We start from the raw sequence: 17,077 nt of genomic DNA, 5'->3' as shown, positions 1-17,077 counted from the left end.
ATACATATAATATTGATAATATTATGATGTAATACAATATAATAATAATACACTATTATAATTGTATATTTATATTACATGTAATATTACTAATAGAGTTGGAACATGGCCAGGCAGCCTAGAAAACTCACAGCAAACCAATTTTGTCTCCCGAGTCAATTATAACAATATCATAATATAAATTTAATATAATTAAATTATAATATACTGTATATACATATAATATTGATAATAATATTATGATGTAATATAATAATAATACACTATTATAATTGTATATTTATATTACATGTAATATTACTAATAGAGTTGGAACATGGCCAGACAGCCGAGAAAACTCACAGCAACCCAATTTTGTCTCCTGAGTCAATTATAACATTATAATATAAATTTAATATAATTAAATTATAATATATTGTATATACATATAATATTATGATGTAATACAATATAATAATAATACACTATTATAATTGCATATTTATATTATATGTAATATTATTAGTAATATATTGTTATAGTACAATATAATAATATATAAGACTTATATTGTGTTATACTAATAATAAAATATATTGTATGTAAATATAACTTGTAAGCTGCCCTGAGTCCCCTTCGGGGTGAGAAAGGCAGGATATAAATATTGCTAATAAATAGATAGAAATAGAAATAGGGATAGAAATGATTAAAATAAATAAATAAATACTGTAAATAAATAAAAATACTGTACTGCATTTAGTTTTTCTAAGTTTGGAGGGGAGGAGGAGCTTGTTCGCCAACGGGCGCGTTCATTGGGCGCTCGCCAGCCAATCGCATTCGGAGGCTGGAAAAGCGCCGCCCACTCTCGAGGGAAAAGGGGGCGTGTCGCTGCGCCGCGGAAAAGAGCCGCCCATTTTCAACGGCCGAGGGGGCGGGGCGGATAGAAAAGGGGCGGGGCGACCATGCAGAAAAGCCCAACCACCGTGCTTGCTTTCTCTCCGGCTTTGCATAACGGTCGCCGCGCATGCGCAATCTTTCCCAGCGCTGTTCTGAGGGGATTTAATCGTCTTGACCCCTCCCTCCATCTTTGAAGCTGAGGAACCTATTTAAAAGGTAATAATAATAATAATAATATAACATAATATACTTTAATTTTATATTTTTCTCTCCTCCTGGGGCTAATACCAGTTTGCTGCTTTGAGGGAACTAGGCCTCAGTCCGGCGTGGACTTCAACTCCCAGAAGCTTCAGGCAGTATCGTGGAGAGCCAGGAATGCTGGGAAATGTAGTCCAGCATCATTCTAGAAGAGCCAGAGTTGACGTTCCCCTAATGTGGCTGTCTGGAGTATTTGGGGACTTCAGCTCCCAGAAGCCCCAGTTGGCTTGGACAACAGCCAGGGATTCTGGGAAATGTAGTCCAAAGCTCTCCAGAGGGGTAATGTTTGTGATGTAGGAATGCTTGGTCTCTGCCAGAGTAGACTGTTCAAAATTCCAAAATGGTCAGAAAAGTGGTTTTTGAATTACAGTAGAATCTCACTTATCCAAGCTAAACCTTGGATAAGCGAATATCTTGGATAATAAGGAGGGATTAAGGAAAAGCCTATTAAACATCAAATTAGGTTATGATCTTACAAATTAAGCACCAAAACATCATGTTATATGACAAATTTGACAGAAAAAGTAGTTCAATACGCAGTAATGTTATGTTGTAATTATTGTATTTACGAATTTAGCACCAAAATATCGCGGACACAGTAGAGTCTTGCTTATCCAAGCCTCGCTTATCCAAGCCTCTGGATAATCCAAGCCATTTTTTAAGTCAATGTTTTCAATATATCGTGGTATTTTGGTGCTAAATTCATAAATACAGTAATTACAACATAACATTACTGTGTATTGAACTACTTTTTCTGTCAAATTTGTTGTATAACATGATGTTTTGGTTCTTAATTTGTAAAATCATAACCTAATTTGATGTTTAATAGGCTTTTCCTTAATCCCTCCTTATTATCCAAGATATTCACTTATCCAAGCTTCTGGCCCATTTCGCTTGGATAAGTGAGACTCTACTGTATATTGAAAACATAGACTATAAAAATGCATTCAATAATCCAGAACCTTGGATAAGTGAGACTCTACTGTACTGTCTTATAAATATCAGTTCATTCTGAAATTTCAGATAGAATTTTATGGTCCTTGGGCAAGATGGCTGCCAGCGACAACACGTTAACAGAAACCTTCTTCTCAAACAGCACTGATGGTAAGTTTCATTTTAATTTTTTTCATTTGTTCAACTTGAGAGTCCAGGTTGCAAACCGTCTTTTATTTCAGTGCACAGCTTTTCAGATTAAACGGTAACGGAGGATCTCTTTCGAATTAGTAAATTTATTTATTTATTTATATCCCGCCCTTGTCGCCTCGAAAGGGACTCAGAGCGGCTTACAAATTATATGTACATACAATATATTATATTATTAGCATAGCACACTATCAGCATTATATTTATTTTATTTATTTATTTCTCACATTTATATCCCGCCCTTCTCACCTGAAGGGACTCAGGGCGGCTTACAACAGTGGCAACAATTAGATGCCCATACAAACCAATATAAAACAGCACATAAAACAGTTAAAACTATTACAATACATTATGAATTAAAAATATACATTTCAAACATAAAATCAGATCCGTTCTTCCTCATGCTTTGTCCATAGTTATATATTACTATATCAAAATATACCACTATACTGCAATATTAGTCAGATTACATGTTATTTATTTATATATATATATATATATATATATAGTTATATTGTATTATTATTAATATTATATTGAATTATAGTATGGTAATGGTCTTGATGCTCAGCCATAATTGAGCCCTTAAGCCTATTGGTATTCAGATTCTTGCTAGAGGTATAAACATCTGCCACATTAGTGATCGCCAAGTTTTGAATTTCTACAAATAGTCCGATAATTTGTTATATAAAGTCTGAGTAAATTGAGGAAAACCCTTAGGTGTGATGGATGAACAAGAGTGGCCAGCTTTCACCATCCCATAGGATACTGTGAGTGATTCATTCACTTTCTTCTGAGTCTGCAGTGCTGTATCTATTCTGCTTTCCTCCTGTCTTTCCTCTCATCAGGATGCTGTATGGCCCATACCTGTGTAATTTCATTCCACACTTGCATGGCAAATATCATAGGTGAAGTAGTCCTATGTTAGAGCTCTCTGACAATATAATTGGCTTGGCTGAGAGGTTCGTTTTCATATCATAATATTCCATAGCCTTCCCCTGATGTTTCTAATTTAAGAGACAGAATGCATGCCTCTGGTTTCCCAGAGTGTGAATAAGTTTTCTACAAGGCCTCCAAGATGTGTTAACAAGATATACCACAAATCAAATTTAGGCCAGATCTTTACACCCTAGATACAGCCTTGTCAAATCACTTGTTTACTAATCAAACCTTTTGCTAGGAGGTCGCTTTTCCTTGCTTCATATGACTGGCTTCTGAAACATAAACACCCTCCTCTCTTGCCCTTCTGTGTTCCTTTCTTGCGTAAGTAAATTGAGTTGAGGAACGGTTTGCTCACCTGTTCTTCTGAAATTTGTTATTAGCTACAGCTTGTCCACAGCTATGTAAACACACTATACTGTTTCATTACGGTCATAATCATAATGATGACTGCTGCCCTCCTTATAATAATTTTTGGATATATCAGTATTTGAAATCAGACAGTGAAGAAGAAAACAAGCCCTCGAAGGCCAATGTTTTACCACTTTGCACAGAAACTTGAAATTTAGCCAATGATTGACCAATGTCTGGAAAGGACAGCATATTGCCTTTCTGCTTGGTTGAGCTGCTGCTGCTTTTCCTGTTTTGAAACTCGAGAGTTACTAAGAATAGCTTCACACTTCCATCTAGTCAGAGCTGGTACTTCTGTGTCACCGTTTTCAGTATTCAGCTCTTCCTTTATTTCATACAGCTGTTGGCAAGAACTGAAGTTTATTTTGATAGGGAGAGAGAGTTCAAAACATGGCGAGGATTGCTTGAGTTTCCCCGGAGGTGTTCCAGTCTTCTCTTCCTTTGAGGTAGCTACCAGCTCTGGCAACAAATAAAAGCTGCAGTGCAGTTTGGGCTTGTAAGTAAGAGCTCAACTCATGTTACAGAGTAAGTTTCAGCATTTTCTAAGGCTGGCTTTGAGAAATCGTCTGCATATAGCTAAACTCTCAGTTGCTGTTACAGAATCTCCTTTGGTCAAATGAAGTCAGTTGAACTCTATATTTAGTGATTAGATACCAATACTTTGCATTCTAAGAGAAGGCTGTCATTCTAAAGGAATCTGAAATTCTCATTTTGCTTTAAAAGGTAGCTCTGCTATGTTGGTTATGTTTCCTAGATATTGAATATAATGAAAAGCGATGGGAAAATTAAATATCAGCTGGTTTTCTGGGTTGCTGTGAGTTTTTTGGGCCAATATTCTGGTTCTAACTTCCACCAATTCTATTTTTCTTTCCTAGTATTCTGCACTCCTGGTGATAGTTCTTCATTTCAACCCATCAAAGCCCAGGTGACCATCCCAACAGCTCATGTCATGCCTTCCAGGCTGAGTTCCTTTCCTGGTCCTGTGAGTATATCAAGCACACCTTGGGCCACTCTGGAACCCTCTGTGACAAGCTCATCTGATGAAACACAAGGGCAGACCTCCAACAGTGACTCTGACACCCTGAGTCACTCCTGGGTGTTCCACAGAAACCCTCATCTGTATCAGACTGCAGTGGGAAATGGTTGTGCTCAATCCTCTGACCCAGCAAGTGTGCCATGCACTCAAAAGCCTGCAAGATTGTCTCCTGAACTCGCACTTAATCAACCCGTGTCCAAAGATCGGCAAGACACTGGTTATTGGTCCCAGCTCCAAATGGTCCCTCCAGATACTAATGCTGGCTTAGAAAAAGAGCCAAAAGGTGCCAAGTCAACAACAGAGACCAACAGAGTCTCTGAAACGCAGGTGTCGTCAGGGCTTTATCCTGCCAGTCTGTATTCCACCCCAGCAGTTGCTCAGTCTCAGATGTGGAAGCAAGACTCTTGTGAGCTCCATCAGCATGAGAACTGCGCACGTAGTGCCTGGAAACAGCACTTGGAAAATGTTCGGCTGGAACAGGTGCAGGTACAATATACTTTTAAACAGTCTGCATAACTTATGATTGAATGGGTATCTAGACGGTGTTTTTCATTTAGAATAAATCTTCATTATTACCATTGTATGTGAATGGAGTATCCTGTTTTTCTCCCAAAATAAATTGTAGTATAGATCAATTAGTGTTCTGTCTTTTGGTATAGGAGTGAATAAAAATAAAGGTGCACTTGCGATTGACTGAAATGGTTATATTTGCCATCTTATGCTTTCAGTCTGTTTGGTGAAAGATCCTGCCTTAGTTCATTTATTTAGGACAATGTTGATGATGGTTAGTGCTGTCTCTGTAGGTGGTATTTAGTTGACAGGACTTTGTATAAAGAAATTACGGGGTGCAAGTTTTCCAGGAGTTTAAAGCTATATATTCCAAGGATTTGCAATGGCAAATCACTTCTCAGTATTCCTTGGCTAAAACAATCCCGCAGAATTCATGAGGTTGCCATAGATCATCATGTAATTTAAAGGAACATAAAGACGTACTAGACAAGGCGGGCAGGAAGGAGAAACGAGCTAAGAGCATTCTTGTATTGGTCAAATCCTTGTTTCTAGGATGCTTACAGATCTAAACCAACAGCGATTTGGTTGTTCCTATTTGCTCTGTGTTTGGAGAAAATAGTGATAAATAAGTCAGCAAAAGAAATTGGACTTATCTTGTGTTTTAAAGAATCTTGCTGTAATGTTCTTATAGCTAGGCCTGGCAATTCTGGTATGTATTTTCCTGCGACACACTAATCAAAAATTGTTCCAGACAGAGTTATTTTTTTCATAGTTCTTGGAAGTGGTTCTCAAATAGCTGCATATGAGAGAAGCCTCTGATGCTATTGGTGTACAAATAACATAGAAAATAACTTCTGTGATAGGGGCATTGCTTCTTGAGAATTTAACTTTGTGTTTTGTCTGTTTTGTGCACCAGTTGCAAAATAAAGCTGCTTGCTACCATCCCTTACTGAACAACACTCCACTGCATACTCTTGATCCAGCCCAGTGGGTCAGTATTGTGAGTGCAAATGAGAACTTGCTCAGGGAGAGAGAGGTTCTCATTGACAGGTAAGAGGCATAACAAGAGAAATGTGTTACAGGTTTTTATAATCCTAAAATGGTATAATATGTTAATACAAAAATTAATCTTGCAGTCCTAAACACATTACAAGTAAGCATCATTGGATATAAATGGCCTGTAAATATATCTATGGTAATCTTGTAGTTATACATGGTTTTGTTTGTTTTTTGTTAATGGTATAATGAAATTATACAATGCTCCCGTTATCTTCTCTGTAGTTATAGTTGTATTTGCTATTTCAGGACTGATACAAGGAAAATGCTTTTAAAAATGCTCTCGCTCCACCTCTTTAATACCTTAAGAAAGGTCGAAAGGTTCTTTAATGTGTTTGAGCAACTTCTTGTAGTTACATTGAGAGTTGGCTCATTTTTAAGCAGGATGCTGCATTTTTTACTTCTAATTTGGCTATGAATTTTATCTTGTACACTTTATTGCCTTGTGTTAATTATACTGAGAGAAAAGAATATCTATTTCTCAAAAAGTTTTTTTTTATCTTTCTGCCCTGATTTTCCTTTTCTTTAGATTATAAACAGATACATCATTTAAAACATCATATAGAAAAGTCACTTTAACTGAAGCAAACTTTCTGCTTTGACCTGTGATGCCCTGATTTTCTAAATGTTTGTGTATTTATTTGGTGATTATTCTTATTTCAAGGCAGAGGCGGCACATTTCCCAGTTGGAACAGAAAGTTCGGGAAAGCGAGCTGCAAGTCCATAGTGCCTTCTTTGGCCACCCTGCTTCTTATGGAGACATGTACCTGCTCAGAATGCAGGTAAGCCCCAGCAGCTCAAATTTGGTGCAGTTTGAGGACATCAACTGTCTTAACTTATCTGAAAAAAGCCTAAAGGACTAAAGCTGGTTTGGAAAAGGTGGGCACTGGGAAGAGACAGGCTATTCATCTGTTGCTTTGCCATCTCTTTAACTCTTTATGTGACAATATTGACTGGAAATTGTTATGGAAATGGTTGTTCAATTGAGCAAAAACTAAGGAGCACCAACATTATGTAAAATATATATATAGTCGGCCCTCTGTATCCACAGATTCTATGGGCCTTTGAAGGCAACCATAAGGCAGATGTGGCCCTTGATGAAAATAAGTGTGATACCCCTGATCTATCAGATGCCTTGTGAACTGTTATGATTCTCAGGTGACTTTTGCAGGAATTGCAGCGGGAGAACACATTCTTACGGGCTCAGTTCACTGAAAAAACGGAGGCGTTGAGTAAGGAAAAGATTGAAATGGAGAAGAAACTTGCTGTTGCAGAGGCAGGCATGAAACGGATGCAGGAGGCCCACAAAGAGAGCACGCAGAAGCATACAGCGGAGTTGAAGAAGCAAGAAGAGAGGGTAGGTTGTCAGTTTCAACATCAAGGGCTGGGATACTGTTGGTGTCGTGCACTGCTCGCATGGTTCACTTTATGGAGGAGGCAAAAAGAAATATTCTGTTCAGAGTTCTGCACAGTTTTACCCTCTGAATATTTAGTCACTATTATGTCCAGGTTTTAAATTCTGTTGATATTGTTTTATGTTGTTTTTATATTATTGCAATGCTGCACAGTCTCATCTATTCCTGATTATGGACCATGTTAACTTATGAGATTATTGATCCTCACCCCCGATTGGGAGCTGTTGTATTATTATTGATTGTTATTTTTAGTGTTAAGGTTTTATTTTGTGTAATGTGTTTTTTAGACTGTTATGTGCTGTATGTTGTTGTATTATTGTTGGAAACCGCCCTGAGTCCCTTTTGGGAGATAGGGTGGTATATAAATAAAGTATTATTATTAATATATGGATCTGGAGATTATTGATCCTCGCCCCCAATTGGAAGCTGTTGTATTATTATTGATTGTTATTTTTAGAGTTAAGGTTTTATTTTGTTTAATGTGTTTTTTAGACTGTTATATGCTGTATGTTGTTGTATTATTGTTGGAAACCGCCCTGAGTCCCTTTTGAGAGATAGGGCGGTATATAAATAAAGTTTTTATTATTATTATTACTATTTTATTTAATATATGGATCTGTGTTTTTACCTTATGTTGTTTTTGGGCTTGTCCCCATGTGAGCCGCTCCGAGTCCCTCCAGGGAGATGGAGGCAGGATGCAAAAATAAAGTTGTTGTTGTTATTATTATTATTATTATTATTCTCCCCTCCACTCCCAGAATGCAGCAGCTCTGGGAAGAGAGTGTGTCCTCATGACCATTTAATAGTTGACGGAGTGGAGCTTAATAGAGCCCCACTACAGTTTTGCAGATGACAGTGTCTTCTTACATCTTTCCCAAATACATCTGAGGTGGGATTAGGCTGAACTCTGCAGTGCTTGATTCTGACTTGAAATTCAGGGCCCAGATGAAATGCTGATGTTTGAAGGCAAAAAAAGCATTTGCTGCTCAGTTACAAGCAAAGTAGCCTGTGCTTACATTGGGGGTGGAAGGCATGAGTGTTAAGAAAGTCCAAATGTGTGTTGGTCTGTGCAGGTGAAGGCAAGAGACAAACACATTGAACATCTCAAAAAGAAATGCCAAAAAGAATCGGAGCAAAATCGTGAGAAACAGCAGAGAATTGAGACTCTGGAGCGCTACGTGGCTGACCTCCCCATGTTAGAGGATCATCAGAAACAACAGCAGCAGGTAGAATAATATATATCTCCCAGGTACTGTTTTGAGTTCCCTGCATGTATCTGAGAGTGCGCAAGGTGGATGGAGTGCCAGTTTATTCCATCAGAGTGCGGGGAGTGCAATGGGAGATATACCAATGTTTAGCTTTTTGTAAAAGAACCGCTAGAATGAATTTGATTGTCTCTGAATTGTGCTTTTCTCTAATTTTCTAGTTAAAGGAATCTCAGCAGGCAACGGCAGCTCTGCAAGAAACTGTCACGGCTCTTGAGAAGGAACTCGAGGACGTCCGTGCCAATTGCAGAGAGAAGGAATCACAGCTGGAACTGCAGAAACACAAGGAAATGGAACTACTTTCCACTGTGCGCAGGTAGTGGTTTCTGGAATCAAGAGGAGATGATAATAATTATTATTGCCCCATTTTCTCTCTCAAAAAGAGTGACTCAAAGCAGCTTACAGTAAAATGAATACAATACAATTTAAAACCCGAAAAATTTACAAACATTAAAATAGAGAAGTGAAAAGAAATGGAATGAGCTGAGAAAATATTATATTTGTTGCATCTTTAAAACCTAATGCTGTATTGTACCTATGGAAGAGCTCTACTATAAATAGTAACTAGCTGTGCCCGGCCACGCATTGTTGTGGCAAAGTCTGGTGATATGGGAAATAAAGTATTGAGGAATTGGCGGTAGTTAAGGTAAAAGGAAAAGGTTTTCTCCTGACATTAAGTCCAGTTGTGTCCGACTGCACACTGAAGTGGATTATATGGCAGTGTGGAGTCAAGATAATCCAGTTCAAAGCAGATATAATAATAAATGGGTTATATAGCTGTGTGGAAGGGTCTACACTGCCATATAATCCAGTTCAAATCTGATAATCTGTATTTTATAGGCAGTGGGGAAGAGGCCTAAGTGAGGCCTAACTCTGCCTGTCCCCTGGGCTGAGTGGGTTGCTAGGAGACCAAGTGGGCGGAGCTTAGCCTTCGAACTGGCAGCAATTGGATAAAACAATTATTCCTCTCCCTCTAATTAGGACTTTATTTTTCTTTTCTTTTTGTTGTATGAACGTAGAGGCATGGATGAGGGGTTGTGCTGCCAGGTTTAGTGTTTCTGGGATGTGTAGTTTTGTTGTTTTGTCCTAGGCCGAAATTTCATGACCCTTTTATATATATAGAAGAGCGCGAGGCAGTCCCTGTATTGAGGTAGGAAGTGGAAACATTGGCGGAACATTATCTCTTTTTGTTTTGCACATAGCCAGGAAGAAAGTCTTCTTCTTCCAGAACAAAAAGGGTCTAAAATTGTAGTTTTTTTCATACTGTAACCATGCACGCATTTGGAATGAAGTCATCTGTTTAACTTATTCTTCACAAAAGGATAAGTTGTTCTATTTAGTGATGACATCCTGTGTCTTAGCTTGCAAGATAAGATACAGCGTGGGAAGGCTCCGGCAGCAGAAGACTTTGCCCAGGAGGCAGAGAGGAAGAAACGGGAAAAGGAGTCTTTGCAGAAAGAGCGAGACCTCCTCAGAAAGGTAATTATTACAAGAGGAGGACAAAAGGGGATTGATATGCAACCATTTGAGGGTCTTACCCTGTGGCCTTTACATACATAGCTCTGCCGTGCTCCAAAATTGGCCTGCTGTTGATGATGCAGCCAGCGCTAAAGTCTCCATGCTGCCATTGAAACATGTGGCTGCTGTATTGTCATCTTCAGAAATGCAGGCTTTGTGGTTCTTTTTTTTTAATATTTCTGTTTCACATATCTGTTTCTGTTCAATTTCTTAAACTGTGATAATTGAAAATTGGTTTTGTAACAGCTTACTCGCATAAATCAATTTATTTATTGGGCTCTCTTAAAGCTTCTCTTTAATCTTGATTCTATCTTGGATCTGTTTCAAATTTTCTTGTCTCTTTCTCTTCATTTTGGTGTTTTGTTTTTTAAAATGACCCTCTCATAAAAGCACGACTTGCACCCCAAACCATTCTAATATTAAGAGTCTCCTTCAAATTCTCTTCAAAAAATAACTCTAACTGTATCTTCCTCATCATGAAGTTCATTCAGTCTCCAATTAAATGTCTGATAACGGGCTGCAATTGTCGAAGATATTTGGCTCCTGTAAGGGGCATATACACCAACGATGTCCCTTTGTGATTCTTTATTTATTTATTATTTATTTCCAGAATTTATACCCCGCCCTTCTCACCCGGGGGGACTCAGGGCGGCTTACAACAGTTGGCAACATTTAATGCCAAGAACATAATAATAAAACAAAAACAGTACATATAATCAATTTAAACTATAAAAATACATCATTAAAATACATTATAAAAATTAAAACATATGTAAATTAGATCCATTTGTCTAAAAACCTCATTCTTCTTTGACCTCTCTTTTCCTAGGCAGAGCACAAACATACTGAGGATAATAAATATGCAGGGCGTTTTTGACGGTCTGTTTGTTTTCAGATTGTGGATAACCAGAAGAAGAAGATTGATCAGTTATCGTTGCAAGTCAAGGTGAGTTTCTTCTTGACAGATTAGTTACATGGTTCTTGCGCCCAGCATCGTTCACACAGGCTTAACCTGAAGATTTTTCTCCTCTTCATCTTCTAGGATCTGGAGGAACAGATGGCTCAGGAGGAAGGCACCGGCCAAGCGCTCAAGGCTGAAGCGCAGAGGCAGGAGAATGCGCTGCAGCAGTTGCGTGTGGCCGTAAAAGAGGTAGCCTCCAACACACAAGAGTTCCTATTTCCACTCTGGACCTTCCATAGATATAGAAACCTCCCTTGCTTAGGTTTTTCCAATATACCTCACAACCTCTGGGGATGCCTGCCATATATGTGGGTGAAGTGTCAGGAGAGAATGCTTCCGGAATATGGCCAGACAGCCCGGGAAACACACAACAACCCTTAGGATTGGGTGCAAAATAAGACTGATAGCTCCTCACTAGGGGGCAGTGAAGATCAAGGCATTAGTCTAATGATACACCTTCTGTGTTTCTCTCCAGCTCTCTTTACAGAATCAGGAACTGATGGAGAAGAATCTGACTCTGGAGGAAGATCTCCGGCAGACGGAGCCCGGCCTGCCCCTGTCGGATGAGGCAGCCCCTCTTTCCCAAGAGCTGCACAGAGAGCTGGTCAGCTGCCTGCAGGACTTGCAGTCTGTCTACAGCATCATCACTCAAAGAGCTCAAGGGAAGGATCCCAACTTGTCACTACTGCTGGGGATTCGCAGTAAGTAGAAGGACTGGCTCACTGGTTTTGGATTTATTATATAAAATCCTGCCTGTCTCTTTGGGTTTTAGTTGTGGAAATTACAAGGGAATTCTGTGCTGTGATCATTTATTTGTTTTGGAGCTGTTCATGCAAATATGTTTGCTCTTTTTGGAGCAGTTCATGTAAGATTTGGACCTATTTATTTATTTATTTATTTATTTTATTACAGTACTTGTATCCCGCCCTTCTCACCCAATAGGGGACTCAGGGCGGCTTACAATAAAAACACATATATCAAAATAATACAGAACATTCAATCAATTAAAATTAAATACAATAAACATTCATAAAAATATACATATAAATATACAATTGGCGCATTTACGGAGAAAGGCACCACTATAATAAAAATATTGGATTGGATCCTGAAATTCCATCCTGATAGGGTTTCTTCTATTGATAGAACCCTGTAATCCAGACTTTTCAGAGTTGCATTTATTAATACCTATCAGGCTCACTGTAATCTCTTCCATGTCGGCAGAGGCACCTTTTCACATCACAGTGTTGATAGCACTGAAGAAAATCTTGATAGGCATTCTCTTCCAGTTCCCAAGAGGAATCTTTTTCTGGAATATGGATGCCCATTCTCAACATTTCACTCTGAAATTTCTCTGTATTATTTATTCTTGTATCTACCATCAAATTTCTGAAGCATTTGAAAATTGGGTCTTGTATTCATCTCATTTAGATAGAAAACAGGTTTTCTTTCTGGAAAAACTTTTATGTATAGGTTTGGAAACATAAAATGTCAGGATATTCACTTGCAAATGTTAAAACAAGCAGAGATAAACACTTTGGAAAAAAATGTTTAAATTTATAGAGAAACCGACAAAAAATCAATTTTTAAAACTATTTTATGCATATGTAGATTTAGGGTTATAGGTAGAGTAGATATGTATGTTTGTTAGGTAGTCATTGTCTAAGTATGTCTGTTAATGTATTTTTTAAAAAATATATATTTTTATTGAAGTTTTACCTTATAAGATAGAGTAAATTAACATCAAAAGAGTGAGAACATTTGATTGTATAGAAAGTAGGAAAACTGCAATTAAAAAAGGATCAAAAAGGGAGAGAGAGAAAAACACCAAAAACAAAGCTAAAGTGACCATATATATATATATATATATATATATATATATATATATATATATATATATATATATATACACACACACATACACACACACACACACACACACATACACAAAAATCTGAACAAATGGCGATATAAAAATGCAAAAGTACTTGGTAAAGAAACACACCAAAAAGCAAAAGCAAAAAAGCATTAGACACTTTGAGTAGAATCGCTAGATTAGAAGCAGCTGACATTGGTAATGTTCTAACAAAGAACTGCCAAAAACTGTTAAAGTTAAACTAAACAATCATTGTTGTTCCAGTACAACAGTTGGAAAATATAATAGTAATAATAGTAGTAGTAGTAGTAGTAGTAATACTAATAGTCAGGATTTCCAAGCAGTATGTCGGGGCCGGGCTGTGGCGCAGCTGGCTAGTAACCAGTTGCAATAAATCACTACTGACCGAGAGGTCATGAGTTCGAAGCCCGGGTCGGGTTAAGCCTCCGACCATTAATAGCCCCGGCTTGCTGTTGACCTATGCAGCCCCGAAAGACAGTTGCACCTGTCAATTAGGGAAATTGAGGGACGCTTTATGCGGGAGGCTAATTCAACTAATTTACAACACCATAAAACTGCCAGCAAAACACGAGGAAAGGAATGAAGAAGTACAGCCTCTACTGGACAGTGAAGCAACAGCTCCCCCTGTGGCTGGAATCGTGAAGCTGGAAAAATGTTTAAAAAAATGCCTCTGAGTCTGTATACTGTATGTTGTTTGTCTGTTGGCATTGAATGTTTTCCATATATGTGTTCATTGTAATCCGCCCTGAGTCCCCTTTGGGGTGAAAAAGAAGGGCGGAATATAAATACTGTAATATATTTGGTTAACAGAGAGATATAGAAGAATAATATAACATGCATTTATGATAAGACTATATTACATTAAGGCTAGTAATGAATCATGTTCTTACTCCTAGCCAGTTAATGTATTCATGTAACCTTTATGTGTGCTTTTTATTGTTAAAAAAATTAATTGAAAAATATTGGGACAAACTAGATTTTCCTTTTGAAGGAAACAAGCTAATTTTTAGCACTGCCTCTCTCTCTGGAGTACATGGGGTCTCTGGTGCCAACCACACAATTGCAACTAATCTGTGTCCTTCTCTGACTTTACAGCTGTGCACTGCTCAGTAAACGAAAAGGAAGACTTTTTGAAGCCAGACGTGCTGGCAAAGAAGCTGGAGGATGTCAAACAGTTGCACAAAGATATTGAGGATTTGCGAACGGCTATTTCTGACCGATATGCCCAGGATATGGGTGATACCTGCATCACACAATGAAGGCAAAAAGCCAAAACGTGCAACCTAGGACTTCCAGATCAGTGCAAGCGGTTCTACGGGGTGAGATCTTCCGAAGGCCCTTCATGTTTTCTCTTGTGGTGCTGCGTTCCTTATTTTGGGGTCCCTCACACAGAATCGAGGCAGGGTTTGCAAAGAGGATGTATTTTCGTGTCAACGCACCCACCTGGGTTGAAAATGTTCCTATGCAGAAGCACTTTTTGAACGATATTTTTGTATATCTTTAGTCAAGTAGCAATTAGTCGCTTGAATAGATTTTCACCTCGAAATGCCTTAACCGTGTCTCGAAATAAACTTTGAGAAAGACCTGCTGCATTTTTTTAACTGTGTGTCGATATTACAGCACTAAATTGGTACCTCGTAATTGACACCCCTCTCCGGTCTCTTATGCCACAAATCAAGGTGAAATTCTTCACTTATTTCCGTAAGATAGTACCATTCATGGCTTAGTTATGATGATGAAACAATTCATGGCTTAGTTATTATGACGAAACAAAAAACATGTCTGGAATCAATGTGTTGTCGAAGGCTTTCATGGCCGGGATCACAGGGTTGTTGTGTGTTTTCCGGGCTAATATGGCCATGTTCCGGAAGCATTCTCTCCTGACGTTTTGCCCACATCTATGGCAGGCATCCTCAGAGGTTGTGAGGTACCTGCCATAGATGTGGGCAAAAGGTCAGGAGAGAATGATTCTGGAACATGGCCATACAGCCCGGAAAACACCCAACAACCCCATGGCTGGAATCCTGTTGGTATAACACACAAATCGATGCATGTGTTTTCTTTTGGATTTGATGAAAGGAGGTTTTTTCCATTGCATCCAAAGCTGCCTAACTCGAGAGTTGGTGTTGATATTGACCTAGTTGTGTGTGAGTGTACGATTCAGGCGATGAAGAAGCAGCTGGTCTGTGGCTGCAAAGGGAAGAAAAAAGCCATGGAGAAGGCTTTTATTTTTGTCTTCCCTTTGCATCCAAGAGAAAGCTGTTTGCTTATTGCCTGACCTGACTGTCCAGGGTCAGGTCAGTCCAGGCCCTTGAAGTGCCTTCCTTCCTTCCATTCCTTCCTGCATGGGAAGGACTTTGCTTAGCCTCTATATCAAGCATGGGCAAACTTTGGCCCTCCAGGTGTTTTGGACTTCAACTCCCACAATTCCTAACAGCAAGAGAGTTGAAGTCCAAAACACCTGGAGGGCCAAAGTTTGCCCATTCCTGCTCTATATTAATTGATAAAGACGTGAGGACACAAAGGCAACCTCTTTTGATTTCCACAATGGATAATTCTAAACCATCGTTGTGGCATAAGTGCCAATATACTTTACTAAGCGGTTATTGACATGTGGTTGTGGATGCTATTAACATGCTATCATAAAGACTTGGAAAATGTATGTGTCACACAACTGTGCCACCAGTGTGGAGATTGGGGCAAGGAAAAATGCATCGGCTATTCCTTCTCGGCTGCTAGACTTGTGACAGAATGAACCGTGAAAGTATTCATTTAAATGGAAATATTAAAAACAACATGATTGGTAATAGGGAAAATAGGCAGCAGACTGAATTTCAGTCATTACTCCAATGAGTAATGGAGATAGTCAAGGATGCTGATTTTTTAAGAAACGTGGCTTTTGTGTGATATTTCTGCTCTTTTCCAGTTTCTTCCTTTCTAAAAGTTCCACCTACTTCTTTAGGAAAGTCTGAGTCTTCTCTGTCTGTTCTGGAAGGAATTAGTAGTGCAGTTATTTCTGGCATCTCGTCAAACTTGTTTGCCAACGGAAGAAATGCATGTGTCTGCACTGAAAACCTCAGGGCTAAAGTTTTTAATGTCCAAATCATATTTTGTCATTGTTAAAACCAAAAGAATGCTTGTTTGTACTTTGCATGTTGGTTACAAAATAAAAGTTCTTTGGGAGGGAAGGGTGCCGTCAGCTGTGGAGCAACCTTAACGTTTGTCTTTGTTGGTTTCATTTAATCATCAGGAATTCACTTCCTCAGTTACAAGTTTTCTTACCTTGCTTTTCCTGTGTTACGCTACTGTCTCCTAGAAAGAAGTAGGCTCTCCAGATATGTGTATGAACTTGTAAGTGTTACAAGTATATACACCTTAAAGCGTCCTTTAACCTTGGCAGCAGATTAGCTTTAGTAATCCACGCCTGCACAAAGCCACTTTGAAAGGGAAAGGGAATTAAATGCATCTCAATATTTACATATTGAAGTACTGTAGAGTCTCCCTTATCCAAGACTCGCTTATCCAACGTTCTGGATTATCCAACACATTTTTGTAGTCAATGTTTTCAATACCCTGTTTCCCCGAAAATAAGACATCCTCTGAAAATAAGACCTAGTAGAGGCTTTGCTGAATTGCTAAATATAAGGCCTCCCCTGAAAGGAAGACCTAGCAAAGTTTTTATTTGGAAGCATGTCTGCTGAACAGAACACCAGAGCATGCAGGATCAGTGACTGTTGTACATGGAAATAATGGTAGTAACAAGAAATTCTTGATAGGATTCACAGATTGTCT

General features: G+C 38.6%; 1 protein-coding gene across 6 annotated transcripts; it reads left to right on the top strand.

Annotated features, from left to right (window-relative positions):
* Positions 1 to 962: 962 nt before the first annotated feature.
* cep85 (centrosomal protein 85) lies at positions 963 to 16,502 on the top strand. 6 transcript variants are annotated; one of them, XM_008120573.2, is made up of 13 exons: positions 963 to 1,092; positions 2,158 to 2,238; positions 4,503 to 5,143; positions 6,090 to 6,223; positions 6,894 to 7,011; positions 7,401 to 7,586; positions 8,718 to 8,870; positions 9,071 to 9,228; positions 10,271 to 10,388; positions 11,323 to 11,373; positions 11,470 to 11,577; positions 11,864 to 12,089; positions 14,381 to 16,502. In XM_008120573.2, the coding sequence occupies exons 2-13, from the start codon at positions 2,184 to 2,186 to the stop codon at positions 14,542 to 14,544; spliced, it is 2,112 nt and encodes a 703-aa protein (XP_008118780.2). In that variant the 5' UTR covers positions 963 to 1,092; positions 2,158 to 2,183; the 3' UTR covers positions 14,545 to 16,502. The 6 variants fall into 6 exon arrangements, with proteins under 6 accessions (XP_008118780.2, XP_008118779.2, XP_008118778.2 ...); XM_008120572.3 differs by having other exon boundaries at positions 964 to 1,092; positions 4,503 to 5,149; positions 9,071 to 9,225; XM_008120571.2 differs by having other exon boundaries at positions 964 to 1,092; positions 4,503 to 5,149.
* Positions 16,503 to 17,077: the final 575 nt, after the last annotated feature.

This window comes from Anolis carolinensis, unplaced genomic scaffold (genome assembly GCF_035594765.1).
Source record: "Anolis carolinensis isolate JA03-04 unplaced genomic scaffold, rAnoCar3.1.pri scaffold_10, whole genome shotgun sequence".
Classification (NCBI taxonomy): Eukaryota; Metazoa; Chordata; class Lepidosauria; order Squamata; family Dactyloidae; genus Anolis; species Anolis carolinensis.
Note: the sequence above shows the minus strand (reverse complement) of the source record. Positions and strands in the feature narration are given on the sequence as shown.